General features: G+C 36.9%; 1 protein-coding gene across 1 annotated transcript; it reads left to right on the top strand.

Annotated features, from left to right (window-relative positions):
- Positions 1–291: 291 nt before the first annotated feature.
- GALC (galactosylceramidase) lies at positions 292–25029 on the top strand (the record flags this gene model as incomplete). The annotated part of the gene is made up of 12 exons (XM_010154583.1): positions 292–411; positions 5811–5941; positions 11322–11477; positions 13589–13713; positions 14912–15039; positions 15502–15591; positions 17190–17279; positions 17606–17750; positions 18277–18457; positions 21192–21355; positions 23070–23146; positions 24886–25029. Coding segments are annotated over 12 exons (1551 nt in total), but the record flags the coding sequence as incomplete, so codon positions are not given.
- Between the last annotated feature and the right edge of the window lie 844 nt (positions 25030–25873).

The following is a 25873-nucleotide window of genomic DNA, read 5'->3' on the forward strand; positions in this document are numbered from 1 at the left end:
ACATGTGCCCATGGGGTGTCAAAAGTAATCCAAGTGATGAGAAGCCTATTTTTGTGTAAGGGCTATCTGAATGTCATAGATAACCGTTCAGTGTTAAAAATAATCATTGACTTTGTCTAAGTTTCATTATGGCTCCTCTTTGAGAATTAAGAACTTTTCATATCCATCTCAGTTTGAAGACAAATACTTTCACTGACTCCTCCTACAGTTCTTAAATTGTTTTCAGTCTTAAATTATCATGTTGCCTGGTTGATGAAGGCTGTCCTTTAAGTAGTGTTATCTGTTACTAAGGTACTTCGACAATCTTTGGACAGACTGGGTCTAAGGAACATTGGCATCATCGCTGCGGATGGAGATTGGAACATTGCACGGGACATGATAGTTGATCCCATTCTTAATGATGCTGTTGAGGTAGTCGGGTAAGTGTGGGAGAAGGGAGGAGTTTTACACATTGCTTATTGGTTCATTTCTGTAAGTAAACCTTAACATCCATTTTGAGAAGTTTGCATTATTTCGTACTTCCTAGGCATTCTCAGTTTTGTCATCATCATGTACAGTGGTGACTGACTACTCTTCCTGTCTTTGTCTTTTCTTTCAGTGTAGTGCATGTATAAGGTAACCTTACCACTCTTCCATCATTTCTTTCAATTGTTCAGTTAGAAGCTGTACTTCAGACTTCTTATCTTAGCACTAGCAAATGACAGGAGACTTCTAACTAATCTGCATGTGCATCTTCAAAGTCAGAAAGAACATAGGTCTGCAATCAGTTTTAATTTCAGGTGAACTTGAACTTTTACACTGGGACTTATCACTCTGGGACTTTCCGTGTCTGCAGCATTCCTTTGCATGAGATTTTTCTGGTCATGTCCTAAAGCTAGAAGTTTGTTTATATCTGATAACAGTATTAGGAGTGCACACATGGACAGTGAAGTAAAAACAAGCATCCAAAGTTTGTTTTTAAGCTAATACAGCTGTCTCAATTTTAGCAGCTAAAAAAAACCTGCCTGCACTCTTGCTCCATAATACACTTTCTTACTACCTTGCTTCTGGCAGCTGGATTGATACTTATTCTGCTGCTTTTGCTTTCTTGGCAATCTCTGATTTCTCAAAACCGTAAAAAGGATTAAAAAATTATGGCATGTTCCCACTGGAAGTGACCTATGCATGTATAAATTGTTCAATTGTGTTACACTCATTAACTTACTTACCTCCATTTAGCTTGCTGTGATAAGAACATGTTTATGGTCCCTAGAGCAGCATTTATCCTCATCTATATGTAAGAGGGTGTGATATGCTCATAATGGTTTAATGCATGGTTCAAAGGTTATAGCAAGTCAGTTAAGGAGGGATTTTATAAAGAAACTGCTTTCACAAGTGTTAAGCTTATAAACACTGATCGCCTGCAAGTGTCTTTCTGAGAAATACTAATTATCATGCCAGCACTGAGTAACTGATTTTGTTTAAAAACTTAGGTTAGGCAACCCTTGCACCTCAGCAAGTGATAGAATATTAGGAAAAGTTTAAGTTGTGATTTTCATGCCAATGAAACTTGCAGAATGAATGCACTGAGTGTGTATGGTTCTTATTTCTTTGAGTTTGACGGAATCACAGCTTGGAGTACCTGTTTGTTTGTAGCCTTTAGGACCGCAGACATGTTATAGTAGTTCTTGAGAATGAAAGTTCTTTTTGTCAGAGGATTTTCTTGAATGTCATATGGATTTTTCCCCAACTGTCCCACCCCTACTGATTACCAAAAATGAAGTTAGGAAATTATTTCCTGTGCAGTAGTGGTGTTATTTATCAAGAAATTAAGATTAGTACATAATGGGAACACCATGTTTTGCAGCCAATGTTGACTTTAAGGCACTAACTACCAGAGTTCTTGCTGACCTAGAAAAAGATAATGCTATTGAGGCACCTGTCCTTCAAATGCTTAGGTTCAGGAATTTGCTAAAAGTACCCTGCATCTGTATATCTTGGAGATAATCACGTCTAGATGTTTGAAAAATCTGCTAGTCAGTCTGTTTTCCTAAATAGTCTCAAATTCTTTTCTCAGAAATCCTTTCCTGTACATTGATCTGTAATATCTTCTCAAGTATAACCCTCGCTGTGACTTTTTCTAAGTTACTCTGTTTTGGAATGGAATTCTGGGATTAAACTTATATTTTTAAATTTAGAAATTGTCAAGATAATTGAAATCATAGAATGGTTTGGGTTGGAAGGAATCTTAAAGCCCATCTAGTTCCAACCCCCCTGCCACGGGCAGGGACACCTTCCACTAGACCAGGTTGCTCAAAGCCTCGTCCAGCCTGGCCTTGAAGACTTCCAGGGATGGGGCATCCACAGTGTCTCTGGGCAACCTGAGATACCTTATCAGTACTTTTATCAGGGTAAATCCAGAAACAGCTTCATACCAGCCACTGTAAAAAAAGTTAACTCTTTCCTGACTAAAACCAGCACAAGCCTTTGATACAAAATGAAATTACTTACCCAGTATTCATAATGAATTTGAAAATAATTAAAAAAAAAATTGTAATATGGTTAGCTCAAGTCTTTTAAGCTATGATATGTTATGCTTCCATGTTTTGTTTGCAAGACCACCTTAACACTGTATTCCCAGTGTATACCCATGCTGTTTTGGTGGGTACTATTTCTATAGCCATGTATTTTTATATGCCAATACACAATCAGACTAATACATTTCACAGTATTTTTCCTGAAGTTTATCTAGAAGTAGACAAATGAAAGTATTTTCCATAGTTCTTAAATAATTAAGTTCTCTTTGACTTCTAAGCCATTATTAGTGGACTGTAATTGTATGTTGGGTGATGGATAAAAATCTGCTGTCGTCAGTTATTTACTAGGCAGGACAAATCATACTTTATATCTAGTTGATGACAGTGATCAATTAGCAGAATGATTGCTGCCACTTTAGTTTTTCTTTTTTTCCTGTCTCCTAGTGTCTGCCATTAAAAAAAACCAAAAACAAAATCACGCTAATTCTTAATGTACGAAGAAGATGGGTGAAATACTTAAGAGCTATTTGTCAGTGACTATGGGTTTTATGTAAGGAGTTAGACCTGGCACTTGAGGACATGGTATAGTGGGTATGGTAATGTTGGGTTGATGGTTGGACTGGACCATGTTACAGGTCTTTTCCAACCTTAGTGATTCTGTGACTCTGAGGTTTGTTCTGTTGATTTTCATAGTTAACATAGTTGCAACTTTCAATGAATGGTTAGTCTTGCCATGCAGGAAATTCTCACTTCAATAGGAAGAACAATTTCAGTTCACTGTTACTTGCTCTTTCTGAGGCAGAAAACTTTTGCTGTAAGGGAGAAAGATGAATTGACTTGTCTAAGACTATGCTAAGCTGGTGGAAGAATAAAGATTAAATACAGAAAATACTGTCTTCTGGATTTATTTTATAATTTTGGATGCTGCTGCTTTTGCCATAATCTTAAACAGGATTTTTGCATTACGTGGTTCAAAGCACAAGCTACAAACCTAATTTTGGATTTATGTAACTGATCTTAAGACGTAATGTTTGTCTCACTTAAAACCAATAGATCTTATTGGTAGAACAGCCCATTTTTTTTTTTTAATGTCTTATTTCTGGGGATGTTATCTGTAATTGGATAGAATTCTTAACTAACTTGGTTTGCACTGGATTTCTGGAGGTCATCTGGTCAAACTCCCCTGCATCAAGCAGGTGCAATTAGATCATGGTGTTGAGGCTTGTTCAGCTTCACAACCCCTTTGAGCAACTTGTTTTATGTGTTTGACCATCGTCATGCTCTCTTCTCTTTTTTTTTTCTTTTAAATTCTTGTACCTAACTGAATTTTTTGTCAGTCCCCAGCCTGTACTGTTGCAAGGGGTTATTCTGTCCCAGGCGTAGGACTTTGTGTTTGCATTTGTTGAACTTGATGTGAGGTTCCTGTCAGCCTGGTTTTTCAGTCTGTTAGTTCCCTCTAAATAAGAGCCCTCCTTTTCAGCATATAACTGTTGTTGTGGGTTAACCCCAGTAGGCAGCTTGACCCCAGTGGGATGGGGCGGGGGGGCGAGAAACAGAAGGGTGAAGGTGAGAAAACTCGTGGGTTGAGATAAAGACAGTTTAATACAGAAGGCAAAAGCTGTGTGTGAAAGCAAAGCAAAATGTGAACTTCCTGAGTTCTATTAAATACATCAAACAGTACTGGATCTAATATCAGCAGATGGAGACATCTCTGGCAGTCTGCATCCCGGTTGGACTTCTTCTGTCCACCTTGGTGGGAGACTTTGTCAACGTAATTACATCCGCCGATTTTTTTTTTTTTTTTTTTTTTTTTTTTTTTTTTTCTTTCCTTAAACAGACGTCACTTTTTTTTTTTTTTTTTTTTTTTTTTTTTTTTTTTTTTTTTACCTTGCCTGAACAGGTAGTCATCTTGTTGTAGAAAGCGGTCGTGTTCATCAGGTGTGGTTTGGCCTTGGTAAATCCATTCTCCCATTCCCAGTCATCCTGCTATGGTTCTTGTGCTTCGAAATGGCTTTCAGGAAGACTTGCTCTATAATCTTCCTGGGGATTGAGGCTAGGTTTTTGGTCCTGTAGTTTCTCAGATCCTCCTTCTTGAAGATGGGCACTGGAACTGTTTTTCTATGGTCATGAGGATCCTCCTCCAGTTTATAAATACTTTAGCCTTCGTACATATGGTAAGTCTCCAAACCAAATACTGCATTATTCTCATGCAAAGTGAAACAGGAAGATACGGTGGAAAAGTAATGTTAATATGGTGTTCAGACAAAGTTCTTAAGACTTTGGGTCAGGAAACCTTCATGTTTCAGGCTACTGTCAACTGCATATATGCTAGTTACGATTCTGATCAGTGAGAAAAAAACATCTTGCCAGTACTGTTTCTGGTAGGTAGTGTTCCCTATTAGAGAAGACTATATATAGTAGAAATATAAAGAATGATTTGAAGGTAGTTAGCCATTTGGTGTTATCTGAATTTACAAGTGTAGCAAATGCTGTTTAGGAGACCTCTGTGCTTCAAGACACTAGATTGTTAGACTCAGTCTTACGTGACATCTTAGATTTGTTTCATTGATTTTTCAAGGCCTTAAAATATCTCTAGGGAAGTGTATGGTGGTTGCAATTTTAAAACTTGAAATAAAACACAGTTGAGTAATAAGGTCTGTATGTATCTGGGTTTTTTTTCTTGTTTCTTGTGTTGATTGTGTTTAGGAAAAGCTGATCTCATTTGTCCTGCTTCACTGTTAAATTGAAATAGTTGATTAGCAGGTAAATAGGGGGAATCAACTCCTTCATTAAATAATTACTCTTATTTCATGAGTTTTGAGTTATAGTTCAGTTGTCCTTGCCCTGTATGTGGTCCTTGTAGACTAATGCTCAGCTTTAACATCTACGTAAGTGGCTGATCTGCAAATAGTGTTGTGCATGCAGTGTATTATGCTTTGTCTTCAACTTTATCTGCAGTTCTCTGTGTGTAAGAAAACAAGAAAAAAATGTTTTTTCATTTTTTTTCTTTTGTCATGTACTTCGGAGTTTGGCATGGTAGAGGAAGAAGTTGTCATTATTGTCAAGCACAAGGTGCCTTCAAATCTATTACATTCTGTTTGGTGTACTGCTGGAATACTTGTTGTCCAAGTTGTGAAAACAAATTGTAACATGATTTATTTTTTTGAAATATGTTCAAATAGTGCTGAAGAAGATGCTGCCTTTCCCAATATAAATTTTTGACAATTTGAAAAACATTTTTTTATTTGTCCCTTCTCTCTGTTATTTGCTTTTTTTTTTTTTTTCCCCAAAAAGCTGTTGAGATACACATTGGATAAGTGCGGTCTGCAGCAGGTGAGGATCATAGCCAGCGATAGACTGTGGGAGCCCATTTCCTTTGTCTTGCTGCTTGACTCTGAGCTCCATGGAGCAGTCGATGTGATTGGGTAGGGGGTTCTCTCTTTTTTTAATTTCTTGGTGGTTTGCTCATAATTTGTCTTGCTGATTTATAACAAACACAGCCAAAGCTTTATCTCTCTATACTCTTACCTGCAATGAAAGTATTGATGCTCTCTTGCTTACTAAACCACATCAAATCACATGGGCTATTGTCCTGGTGACAGCCTCAACCCTTTAATTGAATCAAGAGTCTCCTATCATGTAGAAGATTCCTATTGGCTGTGGTTGCCCCTTTGATAAATTGAAAATTTTTTTGGACAACCCTGTTCATTCTGAGGGTTGTTTGGTTCCTGTATTTGATAAGCAAAAAAAATACTTTAACTTTACAGCTTTGTTTACAGCATTGTATGACTGACTTCCACTGGTTTGTTACAAAAATGGTGTGATCCAGAAATGAACTGGGGATATGATTCTTTTTTTTAGTTACAATGATGTCTTGTTTCTTAGTTCACATTTTGTTTTGATGGGAAAGTTGCATTTGGAAAGCATGCAACCAGCTGACTTGTTTTTCTGGTTCTGGGTTTCATCATACAATGCTAATATATTGCAAAAGCAATAGAATAAATTTGATTACTGACTTTTATGCTGAATGGAAATGTGTGTAAGACTTGCTCATTAACTTTTCTTTTTACAGTAGCTCTGAATTTTAATTATTAGGTTCCATAAACTCAGCTGACCCAATCACATGCTTCAAATGTGGCTGTTTCTTTTTTCAACTTGCATCTATTATGTTAATCTTCAATATATCTGACCCATAGGAGGTATAGAAATGAAGACTTTCCCTCCAAATACAGATGTATGGTCAGTGTCCACCCCAAATCAATCCCAAACCCCTATTCTGAGCAACCAGAAGTATCCCGTGAGTTTTTTGTAAGGGGTCTTGGATCATGTGTGGATCAAGAAGCGAATGAAATCGGGAGCTTGCTCTGACTAGATACAAATCCGCTGTAGTTACCATGATCCTAATTTAGTGAGCATGCTTCCTTTCTGTTTTTTGGCAGCTACAAGTGTGCACCCAGAGTCAGTTCCTGAAGCTCAGCTGTTTTTACACTGCCTTAGTAAGCTGTATTTGCTTAATTCTTTGCAAGTGTAAGTTTCATCTCCCTACTCTGATTCAATCTTAACAGGAAGGTGAAATACGCTTTTGTGTAATGGGTAATTAGTTGGCTGCTGGACATATAGTGGTACATGTCTCATCATGATGTCTTTTATTCTTGGCTTTTTATTTTTTTTAATTTGAAAAGTACTGCAGATAGCCAAGATTTTACAGGAATGCACATAGAATCAAATTTGGTCTTGGTAACATAATTTGTGGTCTGTGAGGTCTCTCATCAGACAAGGTGGATGAGACATTGTAAAATAAAACAAAAGCAACAGGTTTAAGCACTGTTTGCATCCAGGCTTCGTCTGCAAGATACTGTAATTGCTAGAAATTAGAGGGAGCCCTGAAGATACACAGTAAAACTATTAATAGATGTTCACCCACATAGGAATATGACCCAGGTCATCAAAGCTCTTTATGATGTGATATTTCCAAACAGCTTTTCAGATGTGTTATGGTTGCATCATTTTTCTAGTGAAATGAAATATAATGAACTATAAATAAGTATTATTCCTACTTTGAAGATATTTAAATTACATTGTAGCTCTTAATGCTTTTTAAGGATGGGCTTGCATATTCCACAGTTACTCATAGTTGTACTTTAGATGTGCTACTTCTTTTTAACACTGTTAAACCAGTTAGATTTTTACGTTCTATTTAAAGACCAAGCTATTCTGACTCTACGTGTTGAAAATTTAGCTCCCTCACCTCTTCCTGCTGTTAATTGACAGAAAACAGGAAGTGGTTAGACAGTGTCAGTGAGTTTGGAGTAACAACTTTTATTTTCACCTAATATAAATTTAGTAAGCCATTAGGTGACAACTCAGTCTTTTTGGTTAGAAGCATCAGTGTTCCTAACCAGATCTGTTCCAAACACACACTTGGTTGGATGTAGGTGTCACAGAAAACCAAACATTTTAAAGAAATTTATTAGACCTAATTATGTCCAAGTTAACAACCTAAGAAAAACAAGCTGCTCTTGTGACATTACTCCAGGATGTGGTGCCTGTAGTAGCAGGAATTCAAACTGTCCCAAGTCCCTCCCAGGCCTGTATGCTAACACAGAATGAGGAGTAGGAAAGATAGTGGTGTTAGCAGATGACTTCTCTTTTCTAGAGATGTTTTGGAGAACTATGTTTTGCAGTTTTCATAGGTAGTGCTTTTCTGCAAAGCTTCGTTGTAGTGTATTATATAGGTTGATCTTTCTAAGATTTATTTAACTTCTAGAGCCTTGTACTGATGCATGAGAGAAAAATGGTGGAAAAATCTGCTATTTCTATCTGATTTTCTCCTTCGTCCCCTTTGGTCCATTGCTATATGCAAACCAAAAAATAACACAAAGTTTTTTGGGTTTTTGTTTTTAACTAAGTTATTCAAATGAAGTCACTGGGCAGTTGTGCAAAACAGCATTTGCAATCCCGAAGTAGAAGAAAGTTTCTTATTAATGTTGCCTTCTACATCTGGTTTAGTTTAGTTGCCCTAGATGGGCAACTGGATTCCCCCCCCCTCCCCCCCCGTTGGAGTTACGTTGCTTATCATCTGCTGTATAAAACCCACTCATTTTAGAAATACTTTGTTACCATTCTAGTAGCTAGAGGCCCTGATGATGAACCAGCTATCTGCTGGTTCTAGAGGGACTGAAAGAAGGAGGGAACAATGAAAATATTTTTTTTGTAAATTACAGTGGTTTGAAGAATGCAAACACCAATAGTAATAGCTGTTAAATTCTTCTCTGAGTGGTGAGACATTTAAGCTCATGTGTCACTTTTGCTATAATTCTGTTCACTACCTTTCCTTCACCAAGATCCATTCTTCTTCCCCTTCTTTTATGGTATGCATCACATTTTTCCTCTCTTTGAAATGGTTGTCTGTTACAGTGTGCCTGACTCTCTGCTTTATTGAGCAGAGAATCTAAAATCCCACTGCTTGTACTGAGGCATCACATCTATAAGAATGATGCATAAACTCCGCTCTAGTTCATCTTTTTGGGCAGCAAGAAAGGTAGGTGTTTAGGAGTTTGTGATTTTTTTCCTGAAACATTAATTGGGATACTCAAGTTTCTCCAAATGATAGTGGTCCTTGAGTGAACCAATTATGTCCTGAGAGTAATAGTCATTTGTAGGAGTTCTTATTTCCAGTGAAGTAAAAAGTTTGTTTCCTCTACTGAAGGAGCAGAGCACACTGTTCTGGACACAGCTAATCTCCTGTCCTTTGCTGCACACCATTTGTTAGCTGTTGAGACTGTAGAGAGGCACAAGACACCTAAGAGGGCTGTAGCATGACCTGCTGTTTTATTTAAACATAAATCACATGGAGTTCAACAAATCCAGCATATACTGGGTGTGACAGCCCTCACTGTAATCCGATAGCAGATGTTTGGTTTCTGCATCTCTATCTTCTTAAAGTATACACTCTACACTATTAAACACACCCACCCACCCACCAACGTTGGTGTACTTATTTTTTAAAAGGTTAGTTTTCATATGTAATTAAGTTACACACTCTGTAGTTATGTCCTTCTTTTTAAGTAGTAATTCAGGTATTCATGAAAATTAAAAAAAAACCCCCTTGTTTAACAGCAGTGTAAGTGAAAAGGAAATACAGTGTAAACTGTGTTGTTTAACAATGATAGAAACTGCATCTAAGAGCAGAGAAAAATGATTCATTTCTCAACTTGTGGTGAAACTGTTTTACCTGAATGCACACCAGTGGGAGTAAACGAGAAAGTGTGTGGGCCTTAAGTGGAGAAAAGCTGTCAATAAAGGTACTGAAGGAATCAGCCTCTGGAACCTGTTTGTTCACCCCGTAACTTCAATCCTGTGTATCATCCAATTTATTTCCATAGCTTTAGTGTTATTGAATTATTTCTCTTCCCTCATGAACAAAACAGTGGAGCAACCCACTGTTTTACGGCAGGAAATTAAAACTCTCTATAGATTTTGTTCCTGTGTAATCTCTCATAAAGTTCTCTAGAACACACCCCCTGCCTTTTTTTTTTGTTTGTTTTCTTTTTGTAAAATACAGCTTGTATTTGGTAGGGATGTTGACTTAATATTTAAGAAACAGGTCTTCAGCATATGGAGTGTAGCAAGACAAACATTCCATCTTTGCAAGCTACACACTTTATGCCATTATAATAAACCTTTGCTTGGTATCAAGGTAATACTTGTGTTCCAAGATGAAGGGGAGATATACATTAATCTGTACAGCAGAGAAGGATGTGGCTAAAATTTCTGCTGTCTGTTATATTATTATTAGTGAAGCTGTGTATGAAGAACTGCAGCACTGGGAAATGGCCTATTATCCAGTAGAGGAAAAAATAATGAGAAAAAAAAAAAACAAACCCCAAAACCAAACCCAACAACAGTCATCCTAGAAAAACTGGTATTTCTTGTGTCCCTGTCACAAATGTCTCAATTTGTCAAGTTTCAGGCTAATGGTAAAGGAAATATTTATGCCTTTCTTTCCAGTGCTGATAGTTTCATTTTAGTGTGTGTAATGTGTTTAGTGAGTGTGCTGAGTGAGGGGAAAACCAGGACCCTGTTTTCTGCAAGTGATTTGAAAGGCTTTATTTCAGTCAGACTAATTTGGCATAGTGAATCAATCTTGTGTTTGAGTATAATCACTAGTCTTCATTTGAGCAAAAACATCTCTCCTCATACTAAGGAAGATCTTGGGAAGAACTTTCATTATATGTGTCAACTGTTTTCAATTTATACCTCCTTAACACATACAGTCCAACTAGCATGTCTTTTTGAAAGCTGTGTTTATTAAAAAGTTGTGCAAAATTAGTGGAGTTTGTGTTTAGGTCCTAAGACATTCATGCAGTTATGTTCCTAGAATAATGGCTAGTACTGACTCCTACTGTTACTTTTATAATTATTGATGGTTTTGTTTGAGACAGTACAAGGTGGCATGAGATGCAAGGTAACATCTCTGTTTAGCACATTACAGTTGTGAAAATCTTCCAGCTCAGTTTCAGGATAAAGCTTTGCTTTAGCAAGCTCAGAAATGGCAAATTTAAAGCTAGTTTTACTTAATGCTAGCATGTATCAGAATTATTAATCTTCTACCCAAGCAAATACAATAAGCTATGGAATATGATGGCATGCTCTCATTCTATTTTCTTATCTTTCATTAGTATTATTCAAAAGAAAGTTTGTTTTCCATTTTCAGTTTGGAGGTGAATCATTACTGCTGTTTGTACTTCCAGGCTTAGATTTTTCTTTTTGTGATAAGTGCTTTCTTTTTAAAATACCATGTAGGGCTCACTATCCCGGAACAAAAACAGTGCAAAATGCCTTATTAACTAAGAAGAAGCTGTGGTCTTCAGAAGATTACAGTACTTTCAATGATGAAGTAGGTGCAGGCTGCTGGGCTCGGATCCTGAACCAAAACTACGTGAATGGAAACATGACCTCGTAAGTGCTGTGCATGCTTGCCTGCTTTTGCTTCATATGCCAGAATTGTTTAAAATGCTATATAACGCATCCATCTGCTATGGTAAGATTGTTGGTGAACTGAAACTCTTTCTGCTGTCAGTATGAATTCAAATACAGTAAGGTATAAAGTCTACTGTCCTTAACCTCTTTCTGGTGTAGATGTCCCACAAGTTTTAATGTAGTCTTGAGTTACTGTTCCACAGTACCCCATGGCTTATGCAGCTGAGCTCAAATGCTTATGAGACTGATGTTTGTTAAAAATGGAATGTTCTGAAGAACTAACAACATGAAAAACACTGGAGAAAAATTAGAATAAATCTAATTTATCTCTTTCTTTCTTATGGTCTTAATCATCTTGTTTTTCTTCAGTTAAAAGTAATAGGTACAGATGTCATTATTTAGTTTTTCCATACAAGTTATTTCTCAGAGTCTATTCTAAAACTTGCTGTAGACTTTTGATATGTTTAATGTAACCTTCACGTTTTCTTTCCAAACTGAAATGTGGAAGAAAGCTGTTTTATTTATTGGGAAATTGCATAACTTGAGAGGAGAACAGAAACCATACTTTTGATGTTACCAGTGCAACAACTACTTTTCTGGGGGGGGGAAATCTGATTAATGAAAATGTAGGCATCAAGTTATAAGCAAAATTGTTGGAAGTCTTTAGTTTTTTGTGTAACGTCATTTTGGAACAATAAGGATAAATATTTTTTTGTCTGAAATGCTTGAAACAGAGCACAGCACAAAGCACTTGGATATTTGGAAGTTTCTTGAGTCACCAGGTTTCTGTGAATCTTGAAATGTGTCTTTCTCTGCAAGCTGAAACTTTAACAGATGAATAATTTGTATGGGAACTTCAGACCCTTCCCCTTGCCTCTTGACTCACATATGCTTTAATATCTTACTTTGGGTTCTTTCTTTTTCCCATTTCTTTTCTTTTTAACAAGCACTTTGTAATTATATATGCCCCATTTGTTTAGCAGTCTGACAGCCAGGCCCGTGTATTGTATTTAGAAATTACTGTGGAATAGTTCTAAGTCCCTATATCCAATATTGAAGTTATCTTGGCTTTTATGTTAAAAACAGTCTTCCTGGTGAAAGGCAGCTTATCTTTCTGCTCAGCTAGTTTCCTTTGAACTTGTTCCCTACATTTCTAAGTTTGAAACTCTGCAAAACGAGTATAATGTGATCAAGTTGTTGAGTTTACAATTTGAGTTGTTTATTTTATAAGCAACTTCTGTAGGATCTCAGGATCTCTTCTGGAATGCATATATAGTGTGATAAATCTATGGCAGTGATTCTAGAATGTGAGGTTTTTGCACTCATGTGTATGCAATAGCAGAATAGCATGCCACCTTTTGATTTCTACATAACTGCTTTATTAAGCTGTATTTCCATACTTATGGCACTTAAGTCTTAAGTTTAAAGTCCTAACAAAAGATTTTCAGTGAAGATCAAATCAGAAGACGTGAAGAAATGAACCTTGTCAGTGTCCTGACAACTTCTTGAAATGGCAAGAACTCCTGGAGGATGGCTGGTTAGCATTGTTATCTGTTCATTATTTAGATGGATAAAAGGAAGAATTACTTTTTTTTTCAGTGGTACTTAAACACACCCCTCTTACCCCAGTAAATAATAATAACAAAACCAACAACCAAATAAGCAAAGGAAAAAGCCCAACAACCATACAAAACCCATTCCAGCAAAAAACTGTGAACTTTTGTAACATTTTTCTCCCTTAAGAACAGGAAGAAAAGTAAATATGAATGGATTCTTTAACCCTCAGTACACAATTGCTTTTATGTATGAGTTTTTATGGTGATATAGCAGGAGAATGTATCATCAGTTTTGTAAGAAACTGAAAGTTGACTTGTTTTATTTTCTTCTCCTGTGTTGGTGTGGTTTTTTTTAGCTGGGAAGATTTCTTTTTTTTACCTTAAACTTCTTTTCACTGTATGCTGGATTAAAAAAAAGAGGACTAAATTCTTGTACTGAGTTAATCTAACAATATCCATGTGAATGGAGCAAATAAACCTGTGGGTTTTTTTTGGTGTGTTTTTTTTTTTTTTTTTTTTTTTCCTCCCCCCCTGAACCATTGCATGGAACTTGGTGGCTAGTTATTATGAAGAGTTGCCCTTTGGTCGATGTGGATTAATGACAGCACAAGAACCATGGAGTGGCCACTACAGAGTAGAAGCTCCTATCTGGATTACAGGTAAAAAGTTTGTTGGTAGAAGTTTGGTCTAACACAGAGCATAACTGTATTTTCCAAGGCCTACCTTTAGTGTCTCTAATGTGCATTATTTTTTTGTACTGAATCAAATTAGTTTTATGGAAGTCTTGTGAATACTTCATGAAAAAGAAGGAAAAAAGCTCCTTTCAATAGAAAGAAGAAAGATCTTGTAGCAAGGGAAATCTTAATACTTGACTGTTAGATACAGCATAAATGAATAAACTGCTGTCTTTTATAGCTGTTACTATTAAAGTATTTTAGTCTGAAGTGCACATAAAGGTTAGTTTACTTTTGTAGTTACTGTCCTTTTTTTCAGTCCTTAAGTGGACATTTGATACCTCTTAATTTGAGAAAATGGAACTGAGAACTTCTGTATTCTTATCGTGCTTGGGATTCTTGGTTTGTGTATATCAGCATTTTCTGGTACTTGGGGAAAGGGGAATACGTTCACATAGCATGTGTGGACACCTTGATTCACTGGCTACTCTCTAGTCCTGTAATATTTCACTGTCTTTGCCACAGGTCAGTAGAGTAGGTAGCACATGCAATGCCATAAAGGAGGAACAAGGCAAATGCTTTCATTTTTATACTTCTGCTAGTTACCTGTAACCAATGTAAAAGCATTAAAAAAATGGCTGCACTGTCATTTGAACAGTTCGGAACAACTGAGCAGTTGTTCCAGTTTCCATGTTGCTCAGGATTTTCATGATCTAGATCATATTCTTTTTTTGTTACTCTCTTATGTGCTGAAAACCATACTTATTTAGTTATTCTTCATGGAGGTGCCTGTCCATGCTTTCACTGGCTCAACTGTTTATTTAAAGAAGAAAATAAGACACTTTTGGGAAAATCTAAACTGTGGGGAATATTCATATTGAATGTGCATGACTGACTTTCATAGTGGTGTAATAGTGTTGTTTTTTTTTTCTTTCTGTCTAAATAATTATCATTTTAACTGTTTCATCTGCCCAGAGCTGATATTTTTAATTGTGCCTTAATAAAATTCTTGAATCTTTCTTCTTTATAGGTGGAATTTGTTGTGAGAGTTTTTAATTCCTTCCCAAAATCAAGCTTTCATTGTGCAAGAATATACAAGAGAGAAATTTTAATTCAGACTAAAAATGGTATTATTTTTAATTAAGAATTATTTATTTTCTTCTGATTGTTTGTTTTGTCTCAGCACACACAACACAATTTACTCAGCCAGGCTGGTCATACTTGGAGGTGGATGGACACTTGGAAGGAGGTGGCAGTTTTGTAGCTCTGACGGATGGCCTAGGAAACCTTACCATCATCATTGAAACGATGGTATGTGCATCAGCAGTTCCTGTGAACAGGAAAGGACAAAGGAAATGTTTGGTCATGAAGAACCTGGTTTGATTTCTGTAGTTCAATACCTGTGAATATGTTCTTTGATGCTTGAAGCTTGGTGAGACCACTAGAGGTCCTTCTTCCTATCTCAACTTTGAATAGCTAGTTGAATTTTCCTGGAGAACAATATATGTGTCATCTTTATATCACAAATTAGCTTCAAATTGATGACATGCTCTGGGAGGAAATTAAGTCATGCTTTTTTAAACAGTATTCAAAATAAAATTATTAAGCTAGTGTAATTGCAGTTATTAAGAGAACAGTGAAATAAATAGTTGCAAATTGATTCCAAGTTTCTTTTTTTTAATTTCAAGTTATGCTGCATGATTTTCATGAACATTGCCATGTGAGGCATTCCAGTAATGTATGTTCCTTCTGTTGTTTATTTTTTTTCTTCAGACTCGGGATCACTCTCGGTGTATCAGGCCTCCACTGCCTTATTTCAGTGTGACACCTCAGAGAGCAACTTTTAACCTCAAAGGGTCATTTGTAAGTAGATCTTGAATACGTTTGGTCGGTCTTGTAAAATAAATTGCTATCCATACTCTTTGCAAGACAGTATCACAGGTCTGTTAGAAATCGGAGTTCTTTACTCCAGTACTAGTGTCTTACACATCTGGAAAAGTTTTAAGCTTTCTAGTTCTGCTTTTAGCCTGAGATGTAATGCCATAACTGAATTTGTACCATTACTACCTCCCAGTCTAGTGATCTATATATTTAGAGAAGAAATTCTCCAAAACAGAAATGCAATTGGGTTTTTCTTTAGGATTTCATAGAATCATAGAATGGTTAGGGTTGGAAGGGACCTTAAAGATCATCTAGTTCCACCCCCCCTGCCATGGGCAGGGACACCTTCCGCTAGACCAGGTTGCTCAAAGCCTCATCCAGCCTGGCCTTGAACACTTCCAGGGATGGGGCATCCACAGCTTCTCTGGGCAACCTGTTCCAGTGCCTCACCATCCTCTCCGTGAAGAACTTCTTCCGGATATCTAATCTAAACCTCCCCACTTTCAATTTAAACCCGTTACCCCTTGTCCTGTCCAAGGCTGGGTGTTCTGACATGCTGATATAGTTTGTCCAGCCAGCATGGCCCTGACCTTTCTAGTTGTTACCAGCTCCTTTCCAGGGGAGTAACTGCAGTGGATCATATACTGTATATAATGGATCATATACTGTATATAATGGATCATATACTGTATATATGCAGTTGATTATATACTTTGTTCTATCCTATGAAGAGATGTTCTGAGAAGCTCCCAGTTGTAGTGCGTGGGTTTTTAAAAATCTCTTTGAACTGAATTTCCCTCTGAAATGTAAACAATACTTTCACACTGTGGAGAGAATCTTTGTTAGTTGATATGGATGATTGCTTCTCAGAAGCTGAAAGTGTTTACTATTTGGAATTTGATTTTTGGTGGGATTGGCTTCCTTTCATTTAGGAGGGGATAGTCTGGGCAATACTTCTGGCAATAAAATCCTTAGGTAAAATAGTTGGGCGTCACTTCTGATACACAGCTTCCTTTGGGGGACGTATCAGACAGCTTATGCAAACCAAACTGTTGCTTGCTTTGTTGTTCTTCTGGGTAACTAACCATATCCAACCCCTACAAGTTTTTTAAAGTCTGCAACTAATGTAGTTGATATGCCATAGTATTGTGGAAGTTTGGAGATCTGTAGGCAAAGTACCTTGCTTAAAAATATCAAAGAACCAGCAACTAAACTAAAGGTCACACAGTAAAGCAGAATCAGCAAAAGATTATTTGCTCCTAGGCATACAGCTTGCATCAAAGGGATATTGTTGTTGGTAACAGAGAAGCTAAAGATTGCATGTGTGATTACAATGCTTTGTCTTTTATAAGCAGTATTGCTGCATGTTAGGACAATGGCTCATTGACGTATAATCTATAAAAATATAAGGCAGATGTAATGGCTAGCTGAATAGGGTGATGGCCTGTAATGTATTCAACAGCTCTAAAATACAATTAAACACCCTTAGAGAGCTGGTATTTCTGAAGGTGGATATTCAAGTTTTTTTATCTCTCCACCCCCCTCCCCCCCCTCCAATTTTGTATTGTGCTTCATTGTAGTATATGGTGGACACCCTTCAGGTGTGGCATTCTAGACTTGGTTTTGAATCTGGAAACTCTAGTCTTTTCCAGCAACTGCATCCTGTAAAGGTAAGTCAATCAGTTTTAATTACAGTCTCCCTGCAATTTCAGGTGTGTTTTCCCCGTTTGCTGGAACCCCTGGACTTTCTTGTCTAAACTGCATAATTAGGGCATATTTCATTAGTTTCGTTGGACTACAGTTTCACTTACTATTTACAAGCTTACCTGGAGGTAATAAAGAGGCTGGGGGAAGGGGGTTTTCAAAATAGCTTGGAGATAATAAAAGCTGAGGCAAGAAGAAGGTTTTGCCTTAAATCAGGACATTAGAGGATCTCCTTTAATTAAGGAACTTGGTCATGTAGTTGTTTTGCAGCTTGAGCTTTCTTTAATTCCAGGTGTTGAATGGAAGTCTTTCTTTAGATCTAAGCGTGGATGAAGTCTACACATTAACCACACTCAAGACAGGGCAAAAATGTGGTGTCCCAGAGCCTCCACCATCTCAGCCCTTTCCTTCAAATTACAAAGACGATTTCAATATTCGTAAGTCAGAATTCTCTTATCCAAAAGCTTAATTCACACACAAGTACAGCCTTAATGTAGAAAGGCAGTAACAGTTGTTATTTGTGTCCTCTAATGTAAGGAAAATGGAGCAGTCTGTCTGGTTTATTTTTGTTTATTTATACTTGCTTCTCCAACAACTTACAGCCGTATACTTCCATTGCAGTGAGGTATGTTTAACTCTGTCTTAACTGGGTGGTCAGTAACAGCTTTAAAATTTTAGATACAAATGATATAGCTCATAACTATAGTGAACTACTTTTTGGAAAGAAGATAGGGAAGAAGGTAATTTACCTTGTTTATGTGTTTGCAGACACTGGGGTCTGCTGAAAAACAAACCCAAAACTAAAATCCCCTTCTAGCTCTCAAAACTTCAGCTTTGGAGGCTATGCTTTGGTAGAGTAAATCAAAATTCTGGGGAATATTTTCAGAGGAAATTTCTGAAAACAAGATTACACAGAAGAAATAGAATGTTTTGGTGTTGATATGTATCTTGTTTTCTGAACAGGAAATCCCCCATTCAGTGAAGCCCCGAATTTTGCAGATCAGACAGGTGTATTTGAATACTACGTAAATGATTCTGACCCGGGAGATCATGTGTTCACACTCCGCCAGGTGGTGGTTCAACGACCAGTCACTTGGGCTTCTGATGCAGACCAGACCATCAGTCTCATAGGAAATTTTCAGTGGTACGTAAATACTGTTTTCTTGTAACATCTGAGGACATGTCCTCCTTAACAGTGTGAATTATGATCGGTTAATCTGTCTCAACCCTCATTTCTCTTGGACAGAGGGTTTTTGCATTCAGACTCTGTAGGTACATAGGAATGATGACTTAAGGGGCTTCCAAAAGTCACTGAACCCTGCTCAGGCTGTTATCTCTAAGAGATCAACTGTGCCTTTGTCTAAAAGAGTCTTAAAAACATCTAAGGGTGGAGGGTCCACCACATCTCTTGGTATCTTGGCCCATTGATCCACTGTCTTGAAAATTTTTTTTCCTAATGTCCTGCTGGGTGTATTTGTTCAAACTGTTTTTTCAGAATAATGGATCTGGGTTGGTGTTCTGGAAAGACCAAGTCAAAATCTTAATTCAAACTCTGCATTGAGCTTCAGTACGTTTTTAAATGGCACAATTTGTTTCAGTTGAAATTACTTAATTTTAAGTTGTCTTGCTTGTTAGTGATTTGGTCAATCTCGTATCAATGAAATAGCCTGGGAGTTAATTCAGTTATATTTGTTGCAGACTGCCATCTTCTGAGCAGTTCCTAGAATTGTATGGATTTGATTCAGCTGCTACTTAACAGTTTAACAGTTTTATTTCTGGGTAAATGTAACTGAGATGTACTGGTTTGATAAGAGCATGGTTATGATTGAAATTCATTCTAGGAGCTGTGATTATGGTAATTTGGAGGCTAGCAGCATATTTTAGCATAATGTTTATTTAAAATTAGAAAACATTTGGGAAATAGCCTGTTAAATAATTGGTTTAGTAATGGTAAGTAATAAACTTTTCTTCTGTTTGGAAGTGTAGCTTAAATTCTTTTGATATCTTCTTTAAAATAGCCATTCTGTCAGGGTTTTTTCACTTTCAGTGGGTCATTGGTCCCCCAAATGTTTTTTCAATCACTTGCCCAGTCCAAAAATTAGAAGCTTGAAGCTGGTTCTGAATCACTTTGCTCTGAGGCCTGGAAGAATGCCACCATCTTGTAGCTGGAGGTTGTTCGTCACTTACTTGATGTTTTCTTCTGCATCCTCTGTTAAGCCAAGTCTCATATTCCCCTTCTAATTAATGTAGGAAAATTGATTGTATCATATTCAGTGATACCTGTGACAGCTACACAGGATGTGTTTTTAAATTACTGAGATTCCTAAAAACTTCTTATTTTGATTCCATTTCTTCCTGAATTTTCATCTTGTTTTCAGAGCCAAGTTTGCTTTCTGAATATTCAGCTGGTTCAAGTTTTACTGATATGTAACTTTCTATTATAGTCTTCAGTTTCAGGTCCTCTTGTCCTAGGTAAATGGGTAGATGTTTTCAACCATTAGTGAATGCTACTGAAATACCAAACCAATCTTGAACTGAATTTCTCTGTTTAATGGTGTTGGACTTCAGTCATCAATGGCAATTTATTGTGATTTAAATTTCAGGAGTATTTAGTTGGTTTTAGTTTTCATTTTAATCTCCTGCTTGTGAAAATATTTTGTTTCCACTCCTGAATTTATTAGTGTTTTGCTCTGATGGTTTTATTGAACCTACCTAGATCTTGAAAATATTACTACTTATTCTACATAGCTTCCAATCTCTTTACAATGGCTTAAGCAAGATGTAGAGGTCTCTTGTTTAATACATAGGGAGGCAAGAAATATCTTGTTTGTGTAATGACTAACATCCAAGAATCTGATACTTCTAATAGCATTACTTCAGAATGAAATCTCAGGTCATTCTTACCATTATCTAAGAGGTGAGGAGATGATTTGCTAAGATAAATATTATGTACATAATATATATATATATATACACACTATGATTTAGTTATCAGCTTAGCTGATGTCATAGAAAGTCTTTTCACATTCTGTAAATAATTATAAACAATCAGAAACTTCCTAAATATACAACCTTGTGACTGTATCCATATTGCAAGTCCTTTCAGACTTGGGATGTAGGTTTTTAATTTGAATATATATTAATAGAGGCAAAGAATGCCTTTAATTTGTATTGTTAAGAGGCTTGTAGCACAACTTTGGGGCAGGGGAAGTTGTGTAAATTTTCTAGGTGTTACTTGATTGTTCTGGTATTCCTTTGCATTATTCTCCTTTACTTCTGTTATGTGTATAACAGGGTGTTTTGCTGTTGAGCTAAAGTATCACCTCAGGAAAAATCAAATAATTTAAACCTGTTTGATCATCAAACTTGTTTAAACAAGTTTGTTCTGGCATTCTGTGCAAGAGATCTGGGTTATTTAAGACTTGGCCTGTATTAAAAATCTTAGAGAAATGAAGATTAAATTTTAGCAGATGTGTTGCTATCATCTTGAGTCTTGGATTTGATTTAGTTATCTAAAAGCAACTTTTCATTTTGCAGACCTGTAAATTTTTCTGTAGAGATGAAAACCTTTTGTGTTGGGGGGTTTTCTTTGTTTTGCTTTGTAATTAAAAATAAAACTGAAGGGTGCTAACAATACACTTTTTTTTTTTTTGTTGGTTTCTGGGAAGGATTGCTCTTCCTAAAGAACTCTGTGGACACACAGGTAGGAAACAACTAATCTAGAAAGTCATGTGTATCTCGCACCTGGAGGTCACAATTAGGATTGCTAAATCTTTCCTCAAAAAGATTGCTGTACTACATTGGGAATACTCTGCTACCTATTACCTGCTCAAAAAAATTGATACTTTGCTTGTTAAAACACTAACTTTCTCTTCTAGGGTAAACATGACAGTCACTTGTGACATCTACATAGAAAAACAACATGATGGGGGCGTGTTTGTTGCAGGAAGAGTCGACAACGGTGGTTTATATGTTCGACGTACCAAAGGAGTTTTCTTCTGGGTTTTTGCAGATGGCACCTACAGAGTCACCGGTGATCTAGGTAACTAGCTCTTTGCTAGGTAAAAAAGAGCTAGGTAAGCAGCTCTTTGCTTAAGTGGATGCTAGGATATGGATGTGTCATTTTGATAGCCGTGATAAAAATGACTAACATTCAGATTTTGTAATTCACTTATCACTATGAATTTAATCCATTGAGGTCTAACGATGGCTACGTTTTGTATGTGAAGAGAGCATCTGAAGGCTACTGGCTGGTCTGCTTCTTAGTCTCAGCTTTCTGGATTATTTTTTCAGTTGGCAAAAGCTATTTTACATTAGCAAATATAAATTACTTTGCTTTTCATAAATACTCTGATACAATATTAATTACAGAAAGGTTTGATCTTTTTTCTTGTACTAGACCTAAAGAGAAAATCCTGCTTGAAATGCATTGGCCTGTCTTGTAGAGCAGTGCAAGTTAATGTGCTACAGTCTGTCTTAAGTGGTGATGATAAGTGGCCTACTGTTTGCACAAATTATGCATTCTACTGTTAGTCTAGCTTAGTGGAGTGAGAGCAGATTCTGCTTGTGATGCTGATATTCATGTGTGTTCATCTGTAGAGCACCTGACAGAAGAGTGTATGTCATAACACTTCATCAAGAACTAAAAGTGCTTTTTAATTTGATTTGAAATAGTGGCAGGTTTTGTTTTTTAAATGCATTTCCTATCACTTCATGAGTATAAATTAAGGTTTTCAGTAGTTTCTGATGAGTCAGATGCAACTTCTAGATCTACAGTATATCTGATATGAAAGTGTTCCACACAGTACTGGACCCTAAAAATAATCTCATCTTCTGTTTGGTAGCTGTAGTTTCTCATTTCTCATATTTTTTTTTTTTTTAATTTTTACCATAAAAAAAAAGGGAAGGGTTTGCATTAGCTTCTCTTAGCATACTGGTTCTCCCTAGGGAAACTGGAATGTTTAACTCCATAGCAACTTAAGTTTCATCTGTATGTAAAAACATACTAGTGTTTAGGATTGATTCAGTTTTTATTTTTTAATAAGACATGGCAACATTACCCAATTAGTTTCTCAGGCTGTCAGAAATAATTTTTCCTAGATGAAATGCAAGTATTTTGATTAACTGCCTCATTATTTCAGACTTGAGACACTTGTTAAGCAACATGGTAATATTTTTCTGTACAGCTATTTTCAGTGATCTTTATTTTTCTAGAAGAGAGCCTGAATGTTAAATTAACTTGCAGCTAAAACTGTCTACTGAATAATTGAAGATTCTACTGGTAGCACTTAGTTTTTTCAGGTCTACCATCCAGGTGCCAGTCACACCCAATTTTTGCTTAGTTTAAATTTTGAGTAGAACTAAGCAACATGATGATGTGGCAGCTCAAACCCTCTGATTTAAGCAAGTTCCAATACATAATGGAGGAGAGCTATAGAACAAGCAAAGCAATAGCTATTGTCACACTTCATGAACCCGTACCCTCAACAGAGGGAATTCTTATCTCAGGCAAAATTCCTAAGAGCATCGGAGATTTCAGTGGAAAAACAGTCCTGGCAAAACCAGAGAATGCACTGATAATGTGGAGTCCAAATTTGTGTTAAGCCTTCCATGCTGCAGTTGAAATTTGATAAGACGCCAGTCCAGAACGCTTCTGAAAAATAGTGATTATTTTCTTCCAGCTAGCTTGGTATTGAACTATTAGTCTCAGCAAAGGGGTGAAGTAACAGTTTGCTAACATTAAGTGTCTTTTTCAGCTGGGAGAGAAATACTAATGAAAGGACTTTCTGGTGTCCGGGATAGCGCTTGGCATACGCTTACTCTCAACATTCAGGTAAGGACATGGGCAAAAAGCTAGAAAACCAGTTATGAAATTTCCAGTCCTAAATGATTTAGACAAAACCAAGCTATACTGTTGACTGCCTACTTGCACTAGTTTGTCCTATCTAAAATATAAATAATATCTGTTATTTTAAACCAGTCTTAAAATACCATACCAAGTTCTACTCCCTGTATTTTTAAACAGATCTTGAGAAACTGGAGAGGGTATAGAAAATAACTGGAAAGATGAGGTGAAAACTGGAAGTAGGAAGGCTAGAGGGGCAAATATTTTGTTTAATCTAATGAAAAGATCAAGACCTGACTTCTGTTCTGAAGACCATCAGTAAACTACTGAACTAGCTTGTCTTACAAATCTGGCTCCACCAATTCCCTTTGTATGTGGAGCTAGTTAAGGAATAGGAAACTCAGATGAGCTGTCAACCTTCTTTCCTTTACTGGAAAAGCATGAATTTAGTCTTGCTGTAAAAATAGGCCACAGTTAATGTGAAGCCTGTTCACATGTTTTTTTCCTTCCCTCCACTCCACCCCTTCTGGCCATACTCACTTGGTGAGGAAAGTACTCCCGGGCTGTACTTTAAATATACCTGTGCACTTAGTTGGGTGTGACATTGGTGCAAGGAACTAAAGGGCTTTAAGTTCCTCTGCTGAATGCCTAATCCCCTTGCCTAATGTAACGTTTGCAACTGCAGTGTGGCCTGAAATGTGGGAAAGCTTGACTCAGGTGGGGAGATCCTCTATGGAAGCAAACACTGTTTTAAAATTATGTACTGAGTCTTTTCACTATGTCAGTGAGTATTAGAAGTTGGTTTTTGTCTTTCATGCTTTCCCACTGGGACACAAAGGGAGGCTCATACCAGAGGCATTGACCAGAAAGGATATATTTTTAGTGTTGGTTTTTGTACACCTGCACCTATGACAGTGACTGCCAACTGTAAAATGGACCAAGACGTTTGCTAACCTCAATGGACAGCATAAAATTGTTTGAAACAAAAAACAGTGGTGGTAATTTTAAAATGGTGATACTACAAATTTCCATCTATACTGTTTAAAGTATTTTGTACCAAATATGCCTTTCATGTAACAACAGAAACGCAGAGCCCTTTTTAATGAATTCTTACGCTGAGAGGCATTCTTCTTGAAAGGCATTCTTTGCTTTTACCTATGTCTGCAATTCTTTCAGATTAAAAAATACAAGAAAACCGAAGTACATTTTTATTTCCCCCCCCCCCCCCAATAAATACTATTTATTGGAACATTGGCAAGATAAATTTTCCTGAAACTGTTTTTAATTTTAATGGCAACGTGATACTTGCAAGTTCTGCTGTCCACTCTTCCTCTCAGCTTAATGGCTAAGATACATCTTTCCTTTTGATTTTGTCTAATTCTGCAGAATCAGTGCCAGGTGTATCATATCCCCTTATGACGGTTGGGCTGTTTTGAGGGAGCCTGACACAAGTGGAAGAGGAAAAACAGTTTATATTTCAGATTCTATGCTGAGTTTTCAAAGCTGTGAGTTAAGGGAAGATGAGCCTTTTATATCTGCTGTAAAAGCATTAGATCTGTTTCACAGAGCTGATAGGCACTGGAGGTCTTATGCAATATTTAGAAGCACCTCTGCATGGAAAACATGTGAAACGTGGTTGAAAGTTGACTTGACATCTTGTCTCTTCTCCCATGTGAGTAGGCTTTGTGTCAACATACTTAATCACTGGATTTTTTCTTGTTTTACAGGGCACTTCTGCCTCAGGACTGTTAAATGGTTATCCACTCTGGGAGAATGTCACCATTTCTAAACCAAGTAACGGCTGGGCTGCTATTGGAACTCGCTCGTTTGAGTTTGCACAGTTTGACAACTTTCATGTTGAAGCTAGCTGAGGTGGCTTTTACATTTGGAGAACCCAGTTCTCTTATTACTTTGAATAAGAGCCAGCTCAAATATCATGCTATGCTGACATTGATCTGTCGGCAAGGAATCTGACTTATGACCTTATTATTTGTTAAAGATTTACTTGAGTAGGTATCAACATGACTGTAACTTTATCCTCTGGTTGCTATGAAGGTTTTGCCCTTTGATTTTTTTGGCGTAAATTTTAGCTCAAGGTAATGATGAAAACAAAATAGTGGATTTAAATCTCTTTATTGATAACAACATCTTAACTTCCCAGCTCACTTATTTTAAAATAACTTTAGAAGTTAACAGAAGATAGCAGCATCTCAAGATATATTTTTAACACTTAGATGATTGTGTCTGTTTCTTTCACTCTGAAGGAAAGAATTAATTGCCAGTAAGCTTTATGAGCCAGTCGCCCCATACTTTGTTAGGTCTGTCATTCTCAAATTTTGTTTGGATGAAGTACCTAGGTTTTCTATAGCTCTTCACTGTGAAGGTGGTGAGGCACTAGAACAAACAGGTTGCCCAGAGAAGCGGTGGATGCCCCATCCCTGGCTGTCTTCAAGGCCAGGGTGGATGAGGCTTTGAGCAACCTGGTCTAGTGGAAGGTGTCCCTGCCCATGGCAGGGGGGTTGGAACTAGATGGTCTTTAAGGTCCTTTCCAACCCAAACCATTCTGTGATTCTATGAAAAAAAGCATGTTTTGTCTGGTTTTCTGCTAGGACATTACTGTATTTCAGGTGCATTTGATTGCTTCTAATTAAGTCTTCCAACTGTCATTAACAGCCTTAAAAGAGATCATATTTTCAGTGGAATGGAAGTGTGCCT

Source organism: Eurypyga helias, unplaced genomic scaffold (assembly GCF_000690775.1).
Source record: "Eurypyga helias isolate BGI_N326 unplaced genomic scaffold, ASM69077v1 scaffold31636, whole genome shotgun sequence".
NCBI classification, from domain to species: domain Eukaryota; kingdom Metazoa; phylum Chordata; class Aves; order Eurypygiformes; family Eurypygidae; genus Eurypyga; species Eurypyga helias.